The sequence below is a fragment of the Choloepus didactylus genome, chromosome 7, assembly GCF_015220235.1.
Source record: "Choloepus didactylus isolate mChoDid1 chromosome 7, mChoDid1.pri, whole genome shotgun sequence".
Classification (NCBI taxonomy): Eukaryota; Metazoa; Chordata; class Mammalia; order Pilosa; family Megalonychidae; genus Choloepus; species Choloepus didactylus.
The window spans coordinates 142,414,174-142,437,554 of record NC_051313.1 but is presented as its reverse complement, the minus strand read 5'-3'; the positions used below and the strand labels follow the sequence as shown (position 1 = coordinate 142,437,554).

Here is a 23,381-nt window from a genome sequence, read left to right as displayed (position 1 = left end):
GAGTTTTAAAGCTACTGCAATAGTCTAATCCTTCAGTTCAGTCCTGCCACAGTTTGTCTCTGCCACTGACCCACAAGTCTTTGGTATTGGCGTATGGCTCCTGAGACTTGCAAGTGGGCCCCTCTTCCAGGCTGTGCACCCTGGGTCCTCTGTTGAGGGATGACTGTGCTATGTCACAGGTGAGTGCCGTCCCCCCAGGGCAGTTCTGGGCTGCTGGGCTGTGTTGGGAGGCTCTCAGTCTGCTCAAATGATGGCTGAATGGGGCTCTGTTAATTCACACTGCTCCCCCTTCCCAGCTCTGGGACATTCAGCTGAGGTTGCAGGGAAGGCTAATGTCCACGCCCAGTTTTGTGGTGTGTGTCTGTTATTTGAAGCACTTCCGTCACACTGGGTTGTCTGGGGCAGCTCTGGGCTATGGGGCTGGCGATGGGCAGGAGTGTTTCCTGTCCACCAGGATGGTGGCTGTGAGCGGACACCCCCCTTTTCTTGGGAAGTTGTGTTGTTTAGTGAATTTTCTCAGCCACTGGATTATTGCCTTTTGTCTCAGAGCTCTCTTAGTTCTGCTCTTGACTTGACGTGCTCAAATTTCAATTCTTTGAAGCTTTCTGTATTGAGCTTCTTAGAGTAATTGTTTTAGAAAAAGCAAAAAGGATTTAAAAAAAAAAAAAAAAAAAAAAAAAAACCGGCCCTCCTCAGAGATCTAATGGGTTATTGAAATGCTAATAGACAAAGCAACCAGGGCCATTAAGGAAAGGTGCCCAGGGCAGAGAGATCAGCCTTGCTTCGGGATTTGCATATGCGCCTCAAGGCCTGATCTCCGCCCTTCCCCTTTCTGTGTTCACCAGAACTCCAAAAATCCTCTGCTTTTATTTTGGAGTTTTTCGTGTTGTTTTTTTTCTATGCCTGTCTCCTCTCTGCTGGGCTGGCTGCTCTCAGAGTCTCTGGTGTCTGGCCTCAGTCTATCTATGGTTGGAGTTTGAATCAGTAGAATGAGTTTCCGGTAAGAGCAGCCACTGCAATTCTCCCTTCTCCTTCCTGGAGCTGACAGCCCCTCCTCCCCCGGGACTGAGCCTGGCAGGGAGGGGCGCGGGTCCCCTGGCCGCAAAAACTTACAGATTTCGCTGATCTCAGCAGTTCCACGTTTTCATGAGTGTTGTATGAAGTATGCCCAAAGACAGATTGCTCTGTGGTGTCCAGTCCACGCAGTTCCTGGCTTTTTACCTACTTTCCTGGAGGAGTAACTAAAACATACAGCTCACCAGTCTGCCATCTTGCCCCGCCCTCTTTGACTTTTAATAATCTGACTATTAAGTGTCTTGGCATAGGCCTATTCAGATCTATTCTGTTTGGGGTATGCTGTGCTTCTTGGATCTGTAATTTTATGTCTTTCATAAGAAATGGGAAATTTTCATTGATTATTTCCTCTATTATTGCTTCTGCCCCTTTTCCCTTCCCCTTCTGGGACACCCATGACACATACATTCATGCGTTTCATGTTGTTATTCAATTCCCTGAGACATTGCTCATATTTTTCCATTCTTTTCCCTATCTGTTCTTCTGTGTATAGGCTTTCAGGTGTTTTGTTCTTCAGTTCCTGAGTGTTTTCTTCTGCCTCTTGAGATCTGCTGTTGTGTGTCTCCATTGTGTTTTTCATCTCTTGTGTTGTGCCTTTCATTTCCATAGATTCTGCCAGTTGTTTTTTCAAACTTTTGATTTCTATCTTATGTACGCCCAGTGTTTTCATTATGCACTTCGTCTCTTTGACCACATCTTCCCTAAACCTTTTGAATTGATTTAGCATTAATTGTTTAAATTCCTGTATCTCAGTTGAAGTGTAAGTTTGTTCCTTTGACTGGGCCATATCTTCGTTTTTCTTAGTGTAGGTTGTAGTTTTCTATTGTCTAGGCATCTGACCTCCTTGGCTACCCCAATCAGGTTTTCCCAGAACAGAACGGGCTCAGGTGTCAGAAGGGGGCTATAATATCAGGTTTCTCTGAGCGTGTGTGTGATGGTTTGGTTCATGTGTCAACTTGGTCAGGTGATAGTACTCAGCTGTCTGGTCAAGCAAGCACTCGCCTAACAATTGCTGCGAGGATGTTTGTGGCTGGTTAATAAATATCAAACAATTGGCTGTAGCTGTGACTGATGACTCACCGAAGGGCATGTCTACTGCAATGAGAGAATGCAATTGGCTGGATTTAATCCAATTAATCAGTTGAAGACTTATAAGCAAGACAGATAGAGGACCTTCACTTCTTCTTCGGCTGCCCAGCAAAGCATTTCCTGAGGAGTTTGTTGAAGTTGCCAGTTCATTTCCTGAGGAGTTCATTGGACATCTTCCTTGGAGTTGCCAGTTTGCTGACTGCCCTACAGAAATTGGACTCGTGCATACCCACAGTTGCGTGAGTCACTTTTATAAATTTTATAGTCATAGATACCTCTCATTGATTCTGTTTCCCTAGAGAACCCTAACTAATACAATTTGGTACCGGGAATTGAGAAACAGAATCTTAAAATGGGCTTTTACAATCTGTTTTCTACTCTGTTTAGACTCAAAGGCCCTAATGACTCTATTTCTGATAATCAAGAGGGAACTGACAGTCCATGGCATGAGTTGGCAAAGGAGATATGCAAAATAGCACCATTTGATTCTCCTAATCAAACTCTCATATGAAGCAAGGCTCTGGGTGACAGTGTTTACGATCCTGCACAGAGTTTTGCAGAATTAAGAGGTATAATGATGTTGGCTGGCTGTTCTTAGATACATTGGATAAAGTTGTAAGAGAAAGGGACAAGCTAAAGGCTTCAAATTCAAAACTTAAATGCCGTATGGCAGATGTAAAGGTTTCTATGTGTGCCCTGAAAGAAAATCTTATTTCCTGTGCCCGCAGACTTGAGGTGTCTGAAAACCAGATGCAGACTCTCATTGTGTGAGTAGCAGATTTACAATGTAAACTAAAATCTCAACCTCTCAGGTTGTCTGCTGTTAAAGTAAATGAATTGATTGGAAAAGAATGGGATCCTGAAACTTGGGGTGGGGACATATGGATTGATAATAATGGCAGTGAGGACATTGGAACCCTGGATTCTACTGAGTCATTATTAGATTTACCTGTAGAGGGCTGTCCTGAGGAAACAACTTCCCCACCTCCAGTCTGCCCTAAGGAGCTTGCCATCCAACCTCCACCTAAAGAGATTAACCCTTCAGTGCCTGCTAATTCTGTAATCACCTCCCCTGAGGAATCAGCCCTCACTCCTCTGTCTGGAGAGATTAATCCTGTTTTAAGAGATGAAAATGCAACAGAATGTCCTGAGGTAAATGCCTTGAGGGATAATTCTAACTCTTTTCATGACTCACCCCCACCACCAGTCTTTGCTTCAAGACCTATAACTAGACTAAAGTCCCAACAGGTCCCGAAGGGTGAGGTACAAAGTGTGACCCATGAGGAAGTACGCTATACTCCAAAAGAACTATATGAGTTTTCCAACTTATGCAGACAGAAACAAGGGGAATATATGTGGCAATGGATATTAAAGGTGTGGGATAATGGTGGAAGGAATATAAGGTTGGATCAGGCTGAATTTACTGAAATGGGCCCACTAAGCAGAGATTCTGCATTCAATGTTGTAGCCGAGGGGTTAGAAAGGGCATTAACAGTCTGTTTGGGTGGTTGGCTGAAACATGGATCAAAAGGTGGCCGGCATTACCAGAGGTTGAAATGCCAGAACTGCCCTGATACAATGTGGAGGAGGGGATTCAAAGGCTTAGAGAGATTGGAATGTTAGAGTGGATTTATCGTGGAAGACCTGCTCATGCAACCCTGGAATGTCTAGAGGACACACCTTTTACTAGGACTGTGAGGAATAAATTTGTGAGACTAGCTCCATCATCCCTGAAGAGCTCTGTAGTCGCCCTTCTCTGTAGGTCAAATATTACTGTAGGAACTGCTGTCACTGAGCTGGAATCCTTAAACACAATGGGGATAATCGGCTCCCAAGTTGTCAGAAGCCAAGTGGCTGCAGTTAATTGCCACAGACAAGGTGGGCGTGGGTACCATAATGGAAAACAGGCTCAAAGCAGTAATCAAAATAATATGACTTGCAGAGACTTATGGCGTTGGCTACTGGATCATGGAATACCAAGTAGTAAAATAGATGGGCAATCAACTAAATTCTTGTTTGAACTGTATAGGCAGAAGAATTCTAGGTCACGTGAACAAAAGTCTCCCTTGAATTACAGAAAGAAAGAGTCATGGCCCCTTAATCAATTCTCAGACTTGAGACAGTTTACAGATCCAGAACCCCTTGAATGAAGGGAAGGCCAGGTACCCTTGGGGAAGGACAGTTATGCTGCCAAAAATTTATACTGTTAATCTTCCTCCCAGCCTTCCCCAGGGAGACCTACAGCCTTTTACCAGGGTAACTTGCATTGGGGAAAAGGAAATGATCAGATATTTTGTAGATTATTAGACACTGGTTCAGAAGTGACATTAATTCCCGGAGACATTCCCAAAATGTCACTCTGGTCCACCAGTCGGAGTTGGGGCTTATGGAGGTTAGGTGATCGATGGAGTTTTAGCTCAGGTCCATCTCACAGTGGGTCCAGTGGGTCCCCGGACCCATTCTGTGATTATTTCCCCAGTCCCGGAATGCATAATTGGAATAGACATACTCAGCAGCTGGCAGAATCCTCACATTGGTTCCGCCTCGTGGAGTGAGTGCTATTATGGTGGGAAAGGCCAAGTGGAAGCCACTAGAACTGCCCCTGCCTAGCAAATAGTAAACCAGAAGCAATGCTGGATTTCTGGAGGAACTGCAGAAATTAATGCCACTCTTAAGGACTTGAAGGATGCAGGGGTGGTGATTCCCACCACATCCCCATTCAACTCTCCTATTTGGCCTGTGCAGAAAACAGATGGGTCTTAGAGGATGACAGTGGATTATTGTAAGCTTAACCAGGTGATGATTCCAATTGCAGCTGCTTTTCCAGATGTAGTATCATTGCTTGAGTAAATCATCACACCCACTGGTAACTGGTATGCAGCTATTGATCTGGGAAATGCTTTTTTCTCAATTGCTATCAGTAAGGACCACCAGAAACAGTTTGCATTCAGCTGGCAAGGCCAGCAGTTTACATTCACTGTGCTACCTCAGGGTTATATCAACTCTCCAGCCTTATGTCATAATATTGTCCACAGGGATCTTGATCATTGCTCCCTCCCACAAGACATCACACTGGTCCATTATATTGATGATTTCATGTTGATTGGACCTAGTGAGCAAGAAGTAGCAAATACTCTAGATTTGTTGGTAAGGTATTTGCATGGCAGAGGATGGGAGATAAATCCAACAAAAATACAGGGGCCTTCCACCTCAGTAAAATTTCTAGGTGTCCAGTGGTGTGGGGCCTGTCTAGATATTCTTCTAAGGTAAAGGATAAGCTGTTGCATCTGGCTCCTCCGACAACCAAAAAAGAAGCACAACGCTTAGTTGGCCTCTTTGGATTTTGGAGACAACATATTCCTCATTTAGGTGTGTTACTCCAGACCATTTACTGAGTGACCAGAAAAGCTTCTAGTTTTGAGTGGGTACCAGAACAAGATGAGGCTCTGTGACAGGTCCAGGCTGCTGTGCAAGCTGCTCTTCTGCTTGGGCCATATGATCCAGCTGACCCAATGGTGCTGGAAATGTCAGTGGCAAATAGTGATGCTGTTTGGAGCCTTTGGCAGGCTCCTATAGGAGAATCACAATGCAGGCCCTTAGGATTTTGGAGTAAAGCTTTACCATCCTCTGCAGATAACTACTCTCCATTTGAGAAATGGCTGTTGGCCTGCTACTGGGCCTTAGTAGAGACAGAATGCTTAACTATGGGCCACCAAGTTACCATGAGACCTGAGTTACCTATCATGAGCTGGGTGTTGTCTGACCCACCAAGCTATAAAGTTGGGCGTGCACAGCAGCACTCCATCATAAAATGGAAATGGTATAGATGAGATAGAGCTCGAGCAGGTCCTGAAGGTACATTTAAGTTACATGAGGAAGTGGCCCAAATGCCCATGGCCCCCACTCCTGCCACCTTACCTTCCCTTTCCCAGCCCACAGCTATGGCATCTTGGGGAGTTCCTTACAATCAGTTGACCGAGGAAGGGAAAACTCAGGCCTGGTTTACAGATGGTTCTGCACGATATGCAGGCACTACCCGAAAGTGGACAGCTGCAGCCCTGCCACTGTCTGGGATGTCCCTGAAGGACAGTGGTGAGCGGAAATCCTCCCAGTGGGCAGAACTTCGAGCAGTGCACCTGGTTGTTCACTTTGCTTGGAAGGAGAACTGGCCAGAGGTGCATTTGTATACTGACTCATGGGCTGTTGCTAATGGTTTAGCTGGATGGTCAGGGCCTTGGAGGGAATATGATTGGAAGATTGGTGACAAAGAAGTCTGGGGAAGGGGTATGTGGATAGACCTTTCTGAGTGGGCAAAAACATGAAGATATTTGTGTCCCATGTGAATGCTCACCAGAGGGTGACTTCAGCAGAAGAAGATTTTAATAACCAAGTGGATAAAATGACCCATTTGGTGGATACCAATCAGCCTTTTTCCCCAGCCACTCCTGTCATTGCCCAATGGACTCATGAACAAAGTGGTCATGGTGGTATGGATGGAGGTTATGCCTGGGCTCAGCAACATGGACTTCCACTCACCAAGGCTGACCTGGCCACAGCCACTGCTGAGTGTCCAATCTGCCAGCAGCAGAGACCCACACTCAGTCCTCGATATGGCACCATTCCCCGAGGTGATCAGCCTGCTACCTGGTGGCAGGTTGATTACATCGGACCACTTCCATCATGGAAGGGGCAGCGATTTGTTCTTACCGGAATAGACACATACTCCGGATACAGGTTTGCCTTCCCTGCACGGCATGCTTCTGCCAAAATTACCATCCATGGACTTACAGAATGCCTGAGCCACCATCATGGTATTCCACACAGCATTGCTTCAGACCAAGGAACCCACTTCACAGCAAATGAAGTGAGGGAATGGGCACATGCTCATGGAATTCTGTAGTCTTGCCATGTTCCCCATCATCCAGAGGCAGCTGGGTTGATGGAATGGTGGAATGGCCTGTTGAAGACTCAATTATGGTGCCAACTAGGTGGCAGTACCTTGCAGGGCTGGGGCAGTGTTCTCCAGGAGGCTGTGTGTGCTCAGAATCAGCATTCGCTCTATATTGCTGTTTCTCCCATAGCTAGGATTCATGGGTCCAGGAATCAAGGGGTGGAAATGCATGGCATAACTCACTATCACTCCTAGTGATCCACTAGTTAAATTTTTGCTTCCTGTCCCTGCAAGCTTAAGCTCTGCTGGTCTACAAGTCTTAGTTCCAAAATGAGGAGTGCTTCCACCAGGAAACACAACAATAATCCCATTGAATTGAAAGTGAAGACTGCCACCTGGCCACTTTGGTCGTTTTATGCCTCTAAATCAACAGGCAAGGAAGGGGATTACTGTACTGGCTGGGGTGATTGATCCTGACTATCAAGGGAAAATAGCACTGCAACTATACAATGGAAGTAAAGAGGAGTTTTTCTGGAATACAGGAGATCCCCTAGGGCATCTCTTAGTACTACCATGCCCTGTGATTAAAGTCAGTGGAAAACTACAACAACCCAATCCAGGCAGGACTATCAATGGCCAAGAAACTTCAGGAATGAAGGTTTGGGTCACCCCATCAGGCTAAGAACCACGGCCAGCTGAAGTGCTTGCTGAGGGTGAAGGGAACATGGAATGGGTAGTGGAAGAAGGTAGTGATAAATATGAACTATGACCATGTAACCAGTTACAGAAATGAGGACTATGATGGCATGAATATTTCCTCCTTGTCTTGTTATGAGTATGTTTGTATTTGTCTGTAAAGCAAATATCTTTGCTTTCTTCTCTTTCTTATCCCCTTATCATATGGCATAACCTGTACTGTTCATTTTGCTGTATTTAAGCTAAAGGAAATCAATTTTAAGAGCTAATGTCACCCAAGGACTTGCACCCTATTCTGGAGAGATTTAGTGCATTTCCAGTCTTACGCTGCACAGCAGAGTATTGTTAGGCAAAATATATGTCTGTTATTGTTATCTACTTAGAGGTAAAGTATGGTTTTAGGTGGTGTGTATAACTGCCAAGTCGACAAGGTGTAGACTGTGATGGTTAGGTTCATGTGTCAACTTGGCCAGGTGATGGCACCCAGCTGTCTGGTCAAGCAAGCACTGGCCTAACAATTGCTGCAAGACTGTTTGTGACTGGTTAATAAACCAGCAGGCTGATTAATAAATTATCAATCAGTTGGCTGTAGCTGTGACTGATGACTCACTGAGGAGCATGTCTACTGCAATGAGAGAATGCAATTGGCTGGATTTAATCCAATTAATCAGTTGAAGACTTATAAGTGAGACAGATAGAGGACCTTCACTTCTTCTTTGGCTGCCCAGCAAAGCGTTTTCTGAGGAGTTCATCAAAGTTGCTGGTTCATTTCCTGAGGAGTTCATCAGACATCTTCCTTGGAGTTGACAGTTTGCTGACTGCTCTACAGAATTTGGACTCTTGCATACCCACAGTTGCATGAATCACTTTTATAAATTTTATAGTCATAGATACCTCTCATTGATTCTGTTTCTCTAGAGAACCCTAACTAATACAGTGTGTCTTAGAAGATTGACACACCCTGCGAGGTCTCAAGTCACTGTGCTTTTGTACCCAGCAGGTAGTCCCTATCAGCCTGTCACTCCTGACTGGTGTAAGGAGGTGTGGCCTGTGGCTCTTGTACTCCAAGCTCTGGGGACTTGTTCTGAATGGAAGGTGGGTAGTAGAGCTTGATACCACCTCCTTCCTCTTAGGGAAGATACACCCCCTAGGGAAATATCATCTGCATTTCAATAGTCTCTCTAACTCTGCTGTCTCTACCCTTGTCTGGGTCAGAGCACTGAGAACTGAAAATGGCTGAGGCTTTCTCCACTGAGCTGAAAAAGGGACAGAAAGCCCCCCTTCAGGGCCAGTCCATGCACCCCCTCAGTTTCACCCATCAGCCAGAGAAAGCACCTGGTCCTTTGGGTCCCCCTCCCTCCCAGAGAGGTCCTCTGGCTCTCCAAGGTCAGTCATCACCAAAAGCCTCTGTCTGCTTGTTGGGGATTCATAGCTTGTATTGAGCAGTCCACACTTGTTAATTGAAACCCCAGTTGGGGCTGGACTGAGCTATGTTCACTTGCTCTGGGAATGCTGCTTTCTGCCACAGTGAGGTTTTGCAGTTTGGGCTGCCATGGGGAGAGGGGGGCTCTTGGTTCAGGTCCACAGTTTTTACTTAGATTTTATACTATGGTCTCAGGCATTCCTCCCAATCCAGGTTGGTGTATGATGTGTGGACAGTCACGGTTGTCCCCCAGCAGTTATTCCAGATTATTTACTAGTTGTTCCTGGTTGTTTATTAGTTGTTCCAGGGGGACTAACTTCCACTCCTCTCTATGCCACCATCTTCCTCCTTTATATATTCTTGATAGTAAACCCTTATCAGATATGTGTGGTTTACAAGTATTTTCTCGCAGTTTTTACTTTCCTGATGAAGCCCTTTGGGGAAAAGATTTTAATTTTGATGAAGTCCCATTTATCTGTGTTTTCTTTTGTTGCTCATGCTTTGGATTAAAGTCTAAGAAAGTATTGCCTAACACAAGGTCCTGAAGATGCTTTCCTATGTTTTTTCTATGATTTTTATAGTTTGCATTCTTATATTTATGTCTTTGATCCATTTTGATATAATTTTTGTATTTGGTGTGAGGTAGGGGTCCACCTTCATTCTTTTTCATATGGATATCTATTTTCCCCAGCACCATTTGTTGACGAGACTGTTCTTTTCCCACTGAGTGAACTTGGCCCCTTGTCAATGTTGTGATTTATTTCTGAGCTCTCAATTCAATTCCATTGATCAATATGTCTGTCCTTGTGCTGGTACCATGCAGTTTTGATTACTTTGATTTTTGTATCAAGTTTTGAAATCTGAAAGTGTGAGTCCTCCAACTTCATTCTTTTTCAAGATGGTTTTGGCAATTTGGGGCCTCTTATGCTTTTACATAAATTTGATGGTTAGCTTTTCCATTTTTGTGAAGAAGGCTATTGAAATTTTGATAGGGATTGCATTGGCTCTGTATATCACTTTGGGTGGAATTGACATCTTAACATCATCTAGCCTTCCAGTCCATGAATGTGGAATGTCTTCATTTAGGTATGTCATCTTTGATTTTTTTAGCAAAGTTGTTTTCTGTGTATAAGTTCTTTACATCCTTGGTTAAGTTTATTCCTGGATTTTGATTCATATAGTTGTTATTGTGAATGGAATTTTTTTCTGTATTTCCTCTTCAGTTAGTGCATTGCTAATGTATAGAAACACTTGTTTTCTTGCATTGATTTGTACACCCACCATTTTGCTGCACTCATTTGTTAACTCTAGTAGCTTTATGGTGGATTTTTCAGGAATTTCTATATATAGGATCATGTCATTTTCAAATAGGGAAAATTTTACTTTTTCCTTTGTAATTTGGATGCATTTTATTTCTTATTCTAGCCTACCTGCTCTAGCTAGAACTTCCAGTACAATGTTGAATAACGGTGGTGACAGTGGGCATCCTTGTATTTTCCTGATCTTAGGGGGAAGGCTTTTAGTCTTTTACTGTTGAGTGTGATTGTTAGCTGTGGGGTTTTTTGTTTGTTTGTTTTTTATCAGTGTCGTTATGTTTTTATTGAAGTCAATGAAGAGGAAGTCAACAATTACTGGTTGATTAAAGGACTGCTAGATTTCACAATCATAACTACTAATGAAGACACATTTTGTTCAAATTGTACTTCATAAGTTTAAGAAAATGTTTATCAATGTGATGTACATGGTTTTTATAAAGAAAGGTTAAGAGTGTGGCACATGCAAACTGACATTCTGGCCCCAAAACCTCATTCAACTTGCAAAGTTATGTGAACTCTGTGCCTCCCCTGTAAAATAGGTGTTATTTGTATAATTTTCATATAAATAAAGAATATTGAAGTAGATTATCAGGTAGCCTTGCTCTAAGCCCTACCTCTTATTTAACATATAAATGAACAGAAAATATCTGTAAATATGTATGAGCAGTACTAGGAAGTTAACAGGGGGTGTTACCACAATGTATATTTAAATATATATGTGCTTCAAACTAAGATTTAAAAAGCCTTAAAATTTAAAATCGTATTGATTTCCTTTTTGGTTTGAACAATATTCCAGGAATTTATACTCATCACTCAGTGGTAAAGTTAAAAAGATGAAAAAGAAAAAAGATGAATTCTTTCCACATAAATCCCTTATTGTTGCTCCCAGTGAAGGTCATTTCAATAGCAATTTGTTTTGATATTCATCGTATTTTGGAAACAGTTCAGCATATTTCCAAAAGACTGTTTCAAATTTAGATTTCATGGTTAAACATCTGGGTTTCTTTCTCCATCCATTTAGCTGCGTTGAATATATACATGCTCTACTCCTTCAGAAAATAAAAATAGATTTTGTGAAAAATCAAGAGGTGAACGATAACAGCATTACACAAAATTAGGGGTTTGAGGGACTCAAGTTGGACAGTCAGTTTTAATTTTGGAAAACACGTTGAGATCCCTTGAGGAAAAGATACTATGCATATTTTTGCATCATTACATAAAGGCCGAGTTTCAGAAGTCTAGAATATACTCTGAATTCATTTGTTCTAAGAGAAGTCACACAATAATATTTAAAATTATTTAATAAAAAATTTTATTATATAGCCTTAAGTACTTAATTTTATCTACTCTCTTGACATAGGATGTATTGGCTTGTGCAGGAATCTTTATCATCAAAGCTTTATATATTCAGAGCTATAATCAATATGCTCTAGAATCTCACAAAGTAATTTTCTATATTCAGAAAATTGTTATTCCTTCCACTTACAAATTTTGAACTGGTTTTTGGAACATGAATCTTCAGATATAGTTTACACTTTTTTTTTTTTTTTTTTGCTATTTTGTATTATTCTGTTTATACTAGTTTAAAAACTGTAATATCTCTTTGGGTCCCTGCTTTCAGTTCCTCTGGGCATATACTTAGAAGTGGGACTGCTGTGTTATTTAGTAATTCTATACTCAACTCTCTGGGGAACCACCAAACTGTCCTCCACAGCAGCTGTACCACTCTACATTGCCACCAGAAATGATTGAGTGTTCCCATCTCTCAGCATCCTCTCCAATATTTTTATTTTTTTAATAGTAGCCATACATACAATGGATTATTATTCAGTCATTAAAAAGTAATGATGTTTTGATACATGCAACAACGTAGATGAAACTTGAAGACATCATATTGAGTGAAATAAGCCAGATACAAAAGTACAAATATTGTATGATCTCACTGATGGGAAATAATTAGAATAAGCTAAGTCATAGATTCAGAATTTAGAACATAGGTTACCTGGGGATGGGGTAGGGATAGGGAATAGGGAGTTACAGCTTAAAATGTACAGTTTCTCTTTGGAGTGATGGAAATATTTTGGTAGTGGATGGTGGTGATGATAGCACAACATTGTAACCATAATTAATAGCACTGAAATAAATATCTGAATGTCATTAAAAGGGGAAATGTTAGGTTGGATATATGGTAATAGAAAAAAAATCCATGAAACGTCACTAAACAAACAGCTCAAAGTCAAATCATGGACTACAGCCAATTATACAATTATTTTTTTAAAAAGTGCTTTCATCAATTGTATGCAAGGTGTTAATTATCGGGTGGTGTATGGAAATCCTGTATTTTGTGCCTGATTGTTCTGTTCTGTAAGCACACAGTTTCTCTAATTAAAAAATATTAAAAAAAAAAAAAAAACTTTATAGCTCTTTCTCCTATAGTCATTCCTGCTATCAAGTTAACATCTAATATGCTTTTTGAAAACTCTTAAGGTTCTATATTTTCCTATTAACACATTCTCCAAGAGCATGTTTTTCTTCTTTTGTTCTGGTTTTCATAGTTTTCACACATATTTAACAGCAAATATGCCAAGTATTTCCTTAAATGTCATTCCCAGATTTTGAGCAGTTTAGCTTTCTATATTTACATACAGGCTGCACAGAGCTTTTATAAATATCCCTTGTTAGACTAGGGCTTGACCTATAGTAAGCACTAAATATTAGTTGTTGTTATTATCATTTCTGTGAGTACTCCTGAATGTAATGACACTCTTGCCTTTTCCCATGAGAACTGAGGATTAGATGACATAAAAAGAAGCTAAGTGGAGGAGCCATCAGCTCAAGAGCTATATGAGTCTTATCAGCTGTGGGTTTTTAATGAGCCCTTTATCATGTTGAGGAAGTTTCCTTTTTTCTTAGTTTTCTGTGTTTTTATCAAGAAGGGGCGCTGGATTTTGTCAAACGCCTTTTCTGTATCAACTGAGATGAACATATGTTTTTTTCACTTCATTCTATTAATGTGATATATTAAATCAATTGATTTTCTTTTTTTGACCTACACTTACATGCCTGGGACAAATCCCACTTGGTCTTGCTGTGTAATTCTTTTATGTGCAATTGGATTCAGTTTGCTAGTATTTACTGGTCATTTTTTGCATCTCTATTCACAGAGGATATTGGCTTGAAGATTTATTTTCTTGTGGTGTCTTTATTAGGTTTTGGTATTAGGGTAAGGTTGGCCTCATAGAATGAGTTAGAAAGTGTTCTCTTCTCTTAAATGTTTTGGAAGATTTTAATGTTTGGTAAAATTCACCAGTGAAGTCTTGGGCTTTTCTTTGTTGGGAGGTTTTTTGATTCCTGAATCAATCCCTTTACTTGTTTATTGGTTCGTTGAGATCTTCTGTTTCTTCTTGAGTCAGTATAGGTTAGTTTGTGTGTTTTTAGAATTTGTCCCTTTCATCTAGGTTATTTTATTGTTGGGGGGAGGGTACTGTTGTTCATAGTATCCTCTTATAATCCTTTTTATTTTGTAGGTCAGTCATAATGTCCCCCCCCCCCCTTCATTTCTATTTTGGTTTTCATCCTCTCTCTCTTTTCTTTGTCACTTTAGCTACAGATTTGTCGATTTTACTGACATATTCAAAGAATCAACTTTTGGTTTCATTGATTCTATTATTTTTTTTCCTTTATTGGAGAAGTTGTGGGTTTACAGAACAATCACACATGAAATACAGGATTCCCATACACCACCCCACCATCAGCACCTTGCATTTTTGTAGAACATTCATGTAACTAAGGGTGATAGCACATTTTTATAATTGTAATACCAATTAAAGTCCATGATTTAACTTAGGTTCACTGTTTATGTAGCACAGTTCCATGGATTTTGTTTAACATTCTTATTCTGTTATTAAGACTTGTGTTGTGACTTCAGGTATGGTCTATCCAGGAAAATGACATGTGTATACTAGAAAATGTATTCTGCTGTTGGGTGAAATGTTCTATATATGTTTGTTAGGTCTAACTGGTTTAGAGTATCATTCAAGTCTTGTGTTTCATTATTGATCTGTCTAGATGATCTATCCGTTATTGAAAATGGTGTATTGAAGTCTCCTATTGATATAGAACATCTGTTTGTCCTGTCAAATCTGTCAATACTTCATATATTTTGGGGCCCAGCCATTAGGGGCATATATATATTTATAATTGTTATGTCTTCTTGTTCAATTGACTCCTTTATCAGTATATAGTGACCCTCTTTGTCCTTCATAACAGTTTTTCATTTAAAGTCTATTTTGCTGATACTACTATAGCTACTCCAGGTCTCTTTTGAATACCGTTTTCATGGAATATTTTTTCCATCTTTTCACTTTCAGCCTACCTTTACCAGAGGTCTTTATTTCTTTATGCTGCTTTGATCTACTGTCTAGTGTCCTTTCCTTTCAAGTTGAAGAACTTCCTTGTAGGGAAGGTCTGGTGATGACAAATTCCCTCAGGTTTTGTTTATCTGGAAATGTCTTAATCTCTCCCTCATTTTTGAAAAAAAAAAAAAATCTTGCTGGATATAAAATTCTTGGTTGACAATTGTTTAAGCACTTTAAATATTTCATATCAATTCCTCTTTTTCATCCATGGTTTCTGATGAGAAATCAGCACTTAATCTTACTGGGATTCCTTTGCACATAATTTGTTGCTTTTCTCTTGCAGCTTTCAGAATTCTCTCCTTGTCCTTAGCTTTGGACAGTTTGATTACTATGTTTCTGGGTGTGGTTGTCTTCAAATTTATCCTGTTTGTTGTTCATTGGGCTTTTTAAATATGCCTGTTGATGTCCTTTGTTGTAGTTGGGAAGTTTTCTGCCATTATTTATTTGAATCTTCCTTCTGCCCTTTCTATTTGTCTTCTTCTGGGACTCCCATAATGCATATATTGGTGCACTTAATGGTGTCCCATAGGTCTCCTGTGCTTTTCACTTTTTTCATTCTTTTTTCCTTCTCCTCAACCTGAATTATTTCAGTTGTTTTCCAGTTCACTGATTTTTTTTTTCTGCCAGCTCCAATCTGCTATTGAAACCCTCCTGGGAATTCTTCGTTTCAGTTATTGTAGTCTTCAACTCGAGTAGTTATGTTAGGTTCCTTTTTAAGATTTCTGTCTTTTAATTGAGATTCTCACATTGTTCATTCATCATTGTCCCCGTATTCTTCAGTTCTTCCTCTGTGTTTTCCTTTATCTCCTTGATCATATTGAGGATCATTTTTTAAGTCATTGTCCAATGTGTTCAAATCTTGTCTTCTTCACTGATATTTTTTTAGTCTTGTTCTTTTGGATGGGCTATCATTTCCTTTTTCCTTGTTTGTCTTGTAATCTTTTGTTGCACATGGTACATTTTAATATTATAATATGTTAACTCTGGGATTTAGTCCCTGAGCTTGTCTGTTCCTTGAGTGTGTATCCAGCTAGTGATATGGCAGATTTCCCTGAATTCCATGAGCTATCTCCTTCAGAGTTTAATCCTCCTACAAAGAGTATCAGCCTGGGGCAAAGTGAAGTGCAGTGTCCTCTCCACTTTTCTGAGCCTTGTCCTGTGCTAGTGCTTCCTCATAGCCTTCAGGGTTACCTCACTTGCCAGAATCTACGTGTCCCCTCTACTCCCTTTAAAATAGACCTTCCCCCCCGTGTTCTGTTGTATGTCTTAAAGCAGGTAACCCTTTGCCCTAGGCAGCTTAGTCTTAATTGTTTCTTACACTGCTTTAGCTATCCAAATGCTGCTTCTACCTGCAAGGCAAGTTCTTAGAGGGCAAGCTAGAGAAGGGTTTTCTGGTTCAGACTTTCAGGCTGCCACCTACAGGCACCCAATATGTACAGAGGTCACTCTGATACTTCTGTAACAAGGCCAGGTACCCACAGTGGGGATGCAGGCTGACTCCACACTGTGCTGGGCAGAGGGTGCAGGAGTGGTCAGCAATGGCACCATGAGCTTCTCCTACTGTTTGTAAAGCTGCATTTTTTTGATTTAGTACTTGCCTAGTTACTGCAACCCTTTTGACTCTTTTCTGGAGTTTTTAAGAAGATGGCTCTGCCAGATTTTGCTAGTGCAAAGAGTCTGTGGGATAGTGGCATCCTGGAATGTCTTACACTGCCATCTTGGTTAACTGGAAGGTGTCTTTTGGTTTTATTTATTTATTTATTTATTTACTTATTTATTTAAATTTAATAGAACCAGTGAAATATCATTGCTTGAAGTTGTTTCTTGGTGTGTTTATTCATCTGAAACTTCTCTCTAATACTTAGAACTTCGAAGTCCCCACCCACTGAGTGATCTCTCCTCCTTGGAGCACCCAGAAGTTGAAGAAAATGCATCAGAGGTACTATTTAATGGTTGTTCATTCATCTGATTTTTTCTGGGACTAATATTTTTGCGTAATATACTGTCTTATTCCTTTTTAAAGGATAATATAGCATCATTTGTTTATTATTTTTGACATAAAATACATATATTTGTGGTCTATTTGTTTTTAAGATAGTGAACCAAGAGATGAAAAGCCCTAGCTTCAAACGTAAGCTGCAGAACTTGGAAGACAGAGGTGAGAGAATGATCAACCATTTTTGCAGAATAAAGTGAAATCTGATTTTGGTGTGCTTGACTATTCAAATCACAGCAGAGAGAGCAGTGTGAAGATCAAGGGGGAGAAAGAGAGGGCTCACTCAAGACCAATAATCTCTTGTGTATGCAGTTTATAGCCTGGGACACAAATTGCATCAAACAGCACACTTCCTCTCTGGCTCAAACTAGGGCTTAGGGGAGCACTTTCCTAAGGATCTAGCCCAAGGGGCTTGTTCCATCACAGGGTACAGAGGCCCCCTTACAATTTATAAGCAATGTCCTAAAATTTTATGTGGCCAGGTTAGTAAAAATTACTGATTCCTTTTCTTATGGTAGTAGTGGTATGAAGGTTTGAAGGCTGGTTCTTAATGCTATGAGTTTGTGTAGAACCTAACCACTCTTTATGCTGGTTCCTTACAGTATGTTTTTTCTTATATTTTAAATTAAATATCAAAAAGATACAAAATAGTTATAGATTATGCAGAGGATATTTAGCATATTTATACAACAAGCATCTGCAAGCAAGCATCCCGCTTAAGGAATGGAACATTATTATTACTTGCAAAATCTTGGTATCTTCCACCCCAAACTCATCACTGCCCCATCCCCTTTGCAGATTACTGTCCTTAGTTTGGGATTTGATGTCCTTGCTTTTATTTTTTTCTACTTCTGCATTGTGAAAAATATCATATATTCAGAAAATAATAGAAAGCATGAGTACAGTTTAGAGAATAATTACAAAATGAAAACCTGTATAACCATACTCAGATTGCGAACTAGAAAAGTGCTGTGGGCTTGGAACCCTTCCCTACACCAGTTTGTTCTCTATTAATCCCTTCCATCTCTCAAGGAGTGTTCTAGTTTGCTAATGCTGCCAGAATGCAGAACAACAGAGATGGATTGGGCTTTTATAAAAGGGGGTTTATTTGGTTACATAGTTACAGTCTTAAGGCCATAAAGTGTCCAAGGTAACACATCAGCAATTGGGTACCTTCACTGAAGGATGGCCAGTGGCGTCCGGAAAAACTCTGTTAGCTGGGAAGGCACGTGGCTGGCATCTGCTCCAAAGTTCTGGTTTCAAAATGGCTCTCTCCCAGGACGTTCCTCTCTAGGCTGCAGTTCCTCAAAAATGTCACTTAGTTGCTCTTGGGGTATTTGTCTTCTCTTACCTTCTCCGGAGCAAGAATCTGCTTTCAATGGCCGTCTTCAAACTCTCTCTCATCTGCAGCTCCTCTCTCAGTTTCTGTGCATTCTTCAAAGTGTCCCTCTTGGCTGTAGCTCCTCTTCAAAATGTCACTCACAGCTGCACTGAGTTCCCCCTGTTCGTTAGCTCATTTATATGGCTCCAGTGACTCAACTTAGACCTACCCCGAATGGGTGGGGTAACACCTCCATGGAAATTATCCAATCACAGTCATCACCCACAGTTGGGTGGGGTGAATCTCCACAGAAACACTCAAAGAATTACAATCTAATCAACACTGATAACGTCTGCCCACACAAGGTTACATCAAAGATAATGGCATTTGGGGGACACAATATATTCAAACTGGCACAAGGAGGTAAATACTATCATGACTTTTCCATTGCTTTTCTTTATAATTTTACTTTCTTGTATGTTTCCCTAAGTACTATATAGTTTAATTTTTTATTTGAGATTTGTACAAATGACATCATACTGTGTATATCTTTTGTTGCTTGCTTCTTTTGCTCACAATCATTTGTAAAACTGATTCATGCTGATGCATGTAGAAGGAAGTCTATTTTGATCACAGTATATTATTCTATTACATGAGTTATCAGTACATTGTGATTTATTCATCCATTCTAATGCTGTTGGATATTGAATTATTTAGTTTGAGTTTGGTTGGTTGTAAATAATTCCACTGTGAAGACTGTATCATTTCTCCTGATACACACACACACACACACACACACACACATATATACACGTGTGTGTGTGTGTATGTGTGTATGTGTATTGTATATATGTATATATATGTAAAATCTTTTCTCCTTTTTTTTAAGTGTAGAATTGTTACGTCATAGAGACTATATTTTTAACAGTTTTAGTTGTGCCACACTGTTTTCTGAAGTTGTTGTGTCTATTTCTTTTCCTATCAGTGGTATATGAGAGCTCCATTGCTCTATATCCTCACCAACACATGATATTTTAAAATTGTGCCTGTATTTGTGTGTGTGAGATTACATTGAGGTTTGGATTTGAATATCCGTGATTAAGGTTAAGCATCTTTTAAATATGTTTATTACTCATTTGGATTTCCTCTTTTGTGTAGTGTCTAAACTCTCTTGCCCATTTGTCTATAGGGTTGTCCTAGGAGTTCTTTATATTTTCTGGACATTAGTCCTTTGGTTATGTTTTGTTAATACCTTCAACTTCATGACTTGTACTCCTCTTTCTGTATGATGCATTTATGGTCACTTTTTTGATAAACAAAAGTTATTAATTGCAATGAAGTCCTGTTTATCAACTTTTTTTTTTTTTTTTTTTAACAATTGGTGCTTTCTTAGTCTTGAAATCCTTCCCAACCACAAAGTCAAAGACATTCTCCTACATTCTCTTATATATTATATGCATTTAATATGATACATTTCTCTGTAAGTACTGCTTTGGTGAATCTCACACATTGTAATGAATAGTATTAGTTATTGTTTAGTTTAAAATATTTTCTACTTTTCATTTTGTGCATCTTTGACCTCAGGTTTACTTAGAACTGTGTTTCTTAATCCCCAATGGTATGGGATTTTCTAGCTTCTCTTTGTTTTTTTTCTGGTTTGTTTTCATTTTGGTTAAAGAAAATCATCTGATCATTAATCTTTTGAAATTTTCAGACTTAGTTTCTATGTCAAATTTTTAAAGGTCATTTTGTGGTTTAAAGAATGTTTTCCACAATTTTTGGGTGCAGTGCCTATGTTTATTCATTAGGTCATACTTCTTAACTCTGTTGTTCAAATATTTTGTGTTCTTACTATATCTATATCTATATCTATATATCTTGCTCTACTCTCTCTGGCTGAGAGAAGTGTATTAAAACCTTTCACAATTTATGATTGTGGAATTATGAATTTCTCCTTATTTTGTTCAGTATTTACTTTATATAAATTAAGGATATGACTTTAGGTGCTTGTAAATGTAAAATAGTTTATCCTTATGGTATATTGAAACTTTTATCATTTTGAAGTGACCCCCCCCTTTATCTCCAGTAATGCTTTTTGCCTTCAAGCCTGTTATTTCTTTTGTTTAGAATTTGCATAATATAGATTTTCTTACCTTTTTATATTTGACATATATGTATTCTAATGTTGTTCATGTAACAGCTTGTAATTGGACTTCCTAACCCCTCGACTCATAGTCTTTGCCTTTTAACTGGAGTTTTTAGTCCATTTACATTTAATGTAATTACACATATATTTGGATTTGAAGCTACCTAGTTATTTTGTGGATGAGTGTGTGCCTCGTTCTAAAAGCAATAGGAGAGCAATAACCTTCCCTAGGTCTTGTTCATCCCCAGAACATTCTCTCAGATTCCCCTGTACAGAGGGCTTCATGGGTTCTTTATCAGTTTGGGGGATATTTTAAAGTTTCATAACATGCAAATTTAGTCCATGCCCTTAGAGTGTCCAGTTACTTATTTTGGCTTCCTTGGGGCACATGGTGTGAGGCTGAGCAGAGCAGGAACCTCTGCTGACATGAAAAGAGCAGATATTAGCTAGTTGTTTCATTATTATGTGGCATTCTTCAGAAGCAATCTTTATCACCTAATAGACAGGAAAGTCATTGAGTTGTCATGAAGATTAAATGATATATGGATGTGAAGCTACATATGAAGTCATGTAGAAGCACTCAATACATGTTACATGATACTACTGCTACAATTGGGAATATAAATATTATTGCTATCCTTAATTTGACCTCATTCCCACTATCTTTGCTCTGCACTATCTTCCAAGAGAAATGATAACTTAGAATACCTTCTCATATGCTTATTTATTTCTTTTTATAGTTCCTGGGGTATATAGATTTAAGATAAGTAACTAAAATGAAATCTTTAAAAAGTCTTTATAAATGGCCATCCTTTTCTTTGATGAGATTTTTTTTTTGATGACTAAAATTTACAGTATTTTTCATTTCATTGCAGGAGGTAGCGATTTTTTTCAGACTATTTGAGCCACATGGATGAGGGCAGCTATATCCCCCCCTAAAGTGGGAGATGCCCAGTTAATTTTCTTCAGAGAACACAGTGGTCTTTGAAACCTTTCAGCTCGGCTGATTCCTAATAGCAACCTCAATCCAATGTCAACTTGTGGTTTAATATCTACCATGTAGTTTTTTGATATGTTGTGCTCCCAGAACTGTAAACAAACGGAATAATTTTATTTATGTTTTTGTGTGTTTGACTTCATCTACCTTCTTGGAGAGGCCTCCAGAACTGGGTAAAAGTCATGAGGATAAGAGCTTTGTTCTTTTCAGTTCTGTGAATGACTTATTTAGTGTCTGGCACATAGAAGGCATTCAATAAATATTTGTCAAGGGAATGGAATAAGAAAATTAGAAAACCCAAGCATTAATTACGAACCTCCTGCTTAATTCCATATTTAAATAAGCATTTACATATAGTAAAAAGTATATACCAATTCATTTGCATATTTTAAAATGCATTAATTCATTTCAGCAGTCTCTATATGACTGAGCAATTCAGCAGTGAGGTTTGTCTTTAGTTTTTCATTTTCTCAACACTTGAACACTGGTAGATTAAACAAACGAATTGGCATTGGGAAAGTGCCATAAATGTCACATGGAGGATCTTCTGTTAGAGAAGACTCTATTCTTGTCCAGTTAATATAGTTGGCTTTCATTCTTCTTGGTCACAGGGTATCACTTCAGAACAAGATTAAAAAAAAAAAGAAAAATCATTACTGTAGGGGTACTTGTTTATTAACCATAAAACCGGGTTGGCTCTGTGTAACATTGAAAATCAGATAAAGTAGGAATAAATAAATGTAACCTGGGCACACGGAACTATGTTCATTAAAACTTGTTCCCTAACAGGCCACCTTCAAAGAAGTTCAGAAGCAAAAGTCTTCTGTTTTCACAGCAAATGAAGAAAGTTATGTTTGAGTGCAAAAGCACACACACCCCTGCCAGTCCCCAGCTAACAGATGGAGTTAACGTTAGTTTGAGGTCACTTTAGTAGGTCATGGGTGTTTATTATGTTTGTGTTCATTTTTGTGGTGTTCATTTATGTAGTTTTAATCCTCTGATGAGAATTTGGGAAAGAGATAGTGAGAAGAGGCAGACAGTTACCATGGAAATCATAATGAGCCAACTCCATCTCTTAGGACCTGCAGGCTTTCAGATCACAGCACTGGAGGCTGCTCTTGATGGAGAGCCACATCTTTGGTACAGGTGAAGCACTTTTCAAGCATTTCCATTTCAAGGAAGGGTTCCAAATGCCAAAACTATTTCCATTGTCCCTGAAGCGGTTCATTGGATGATGTCTTGTTGAAGGTTCACAAATTCCAAGCAACTATCCATAGGGTGACCAGCTTATTATGCAGTTTTTCCTGGAAACCTCTTTTTGCATGGAAGTAAGTAGTGTTGGTGCCAGCAGATTCCTGCTTCACCACTGGATGGCGCGTGAACATGAGAAATCGAAAATCAAGGCTAAGCTTTGGGCTTTTGCTACAAATCCCTCATTCAAGAGAAGAAGAAAAAAATCCCAGAAGGAGCAAAGAAGGCAGCAAGGAAAAAAAGTGTTTGTTCATCAGCGTCTAATTGGGGCTACGAGAATCCTTTTTAAGTGGTTTCTTTGGGACTTTCTTTGGGGGTTATGGATGCCAGGTGAAATCAAGCATGGGGTACGTTGCTGGAAGACAAGAAGCTGGGCTGTAGCTGGATTCCTTCCTTGATTTTAAAACCTACTGTAGCCTTGAAACAATGCAGCCCTCTAGAAAATATCCATCCAAACTTTTCAGACAAATGGACACACCTTAAACCTAAGGGCAATGAGAAGAAAAAGGTTGTGATTCCTATAAGGTACCCCTCATTTCTTAATGACTTTGGCTTTATTTTTACTACACAGGGGCTGGGAAATGAGCTCTAGTGAACTTTTCAGCTTTAAATTCTATTTTATGGCATACCAACTAGAGTGTAGCAGGCAGTTCATCATTCATAGATAATTATTTTATTTATATATCTGGTATTTCTAGTTTAATCCTTTCTATTTTTGGATAATACTTTTCTCCCTCAATTTGTATTTGTTACCTCCTTGTTT

The 23,381-nt window shown here is 39.5% G+C and overlaps 1 protein-coding gene across 1 annotated transcript in view; it reads left to right on the top strand.

Annotated features, from left to right (window-relative positions):
• SYCP2L (synaptonemal complex protein 2 like) overlaps window positions 1-23,381 on the top strand; it is a 132,275-nt gene that overhangs the window by 82,047 nt on the left and 26,847 nt on the right. The window contains exons 22-23 of the mRNA XM_037844308.1: window positions 16,773-16,846; window positions 17,002-17,065. Of these exons, the coding sequence (XP_037700236.1) occupies window positions 16,773-16,846; window positions 17,002-17,065 (138 nt within the window). The remainder of the gene's footprint in view (window positions 1-16,772; window positions 16,847-17,001; window positions 17,066-23,381) is intronic.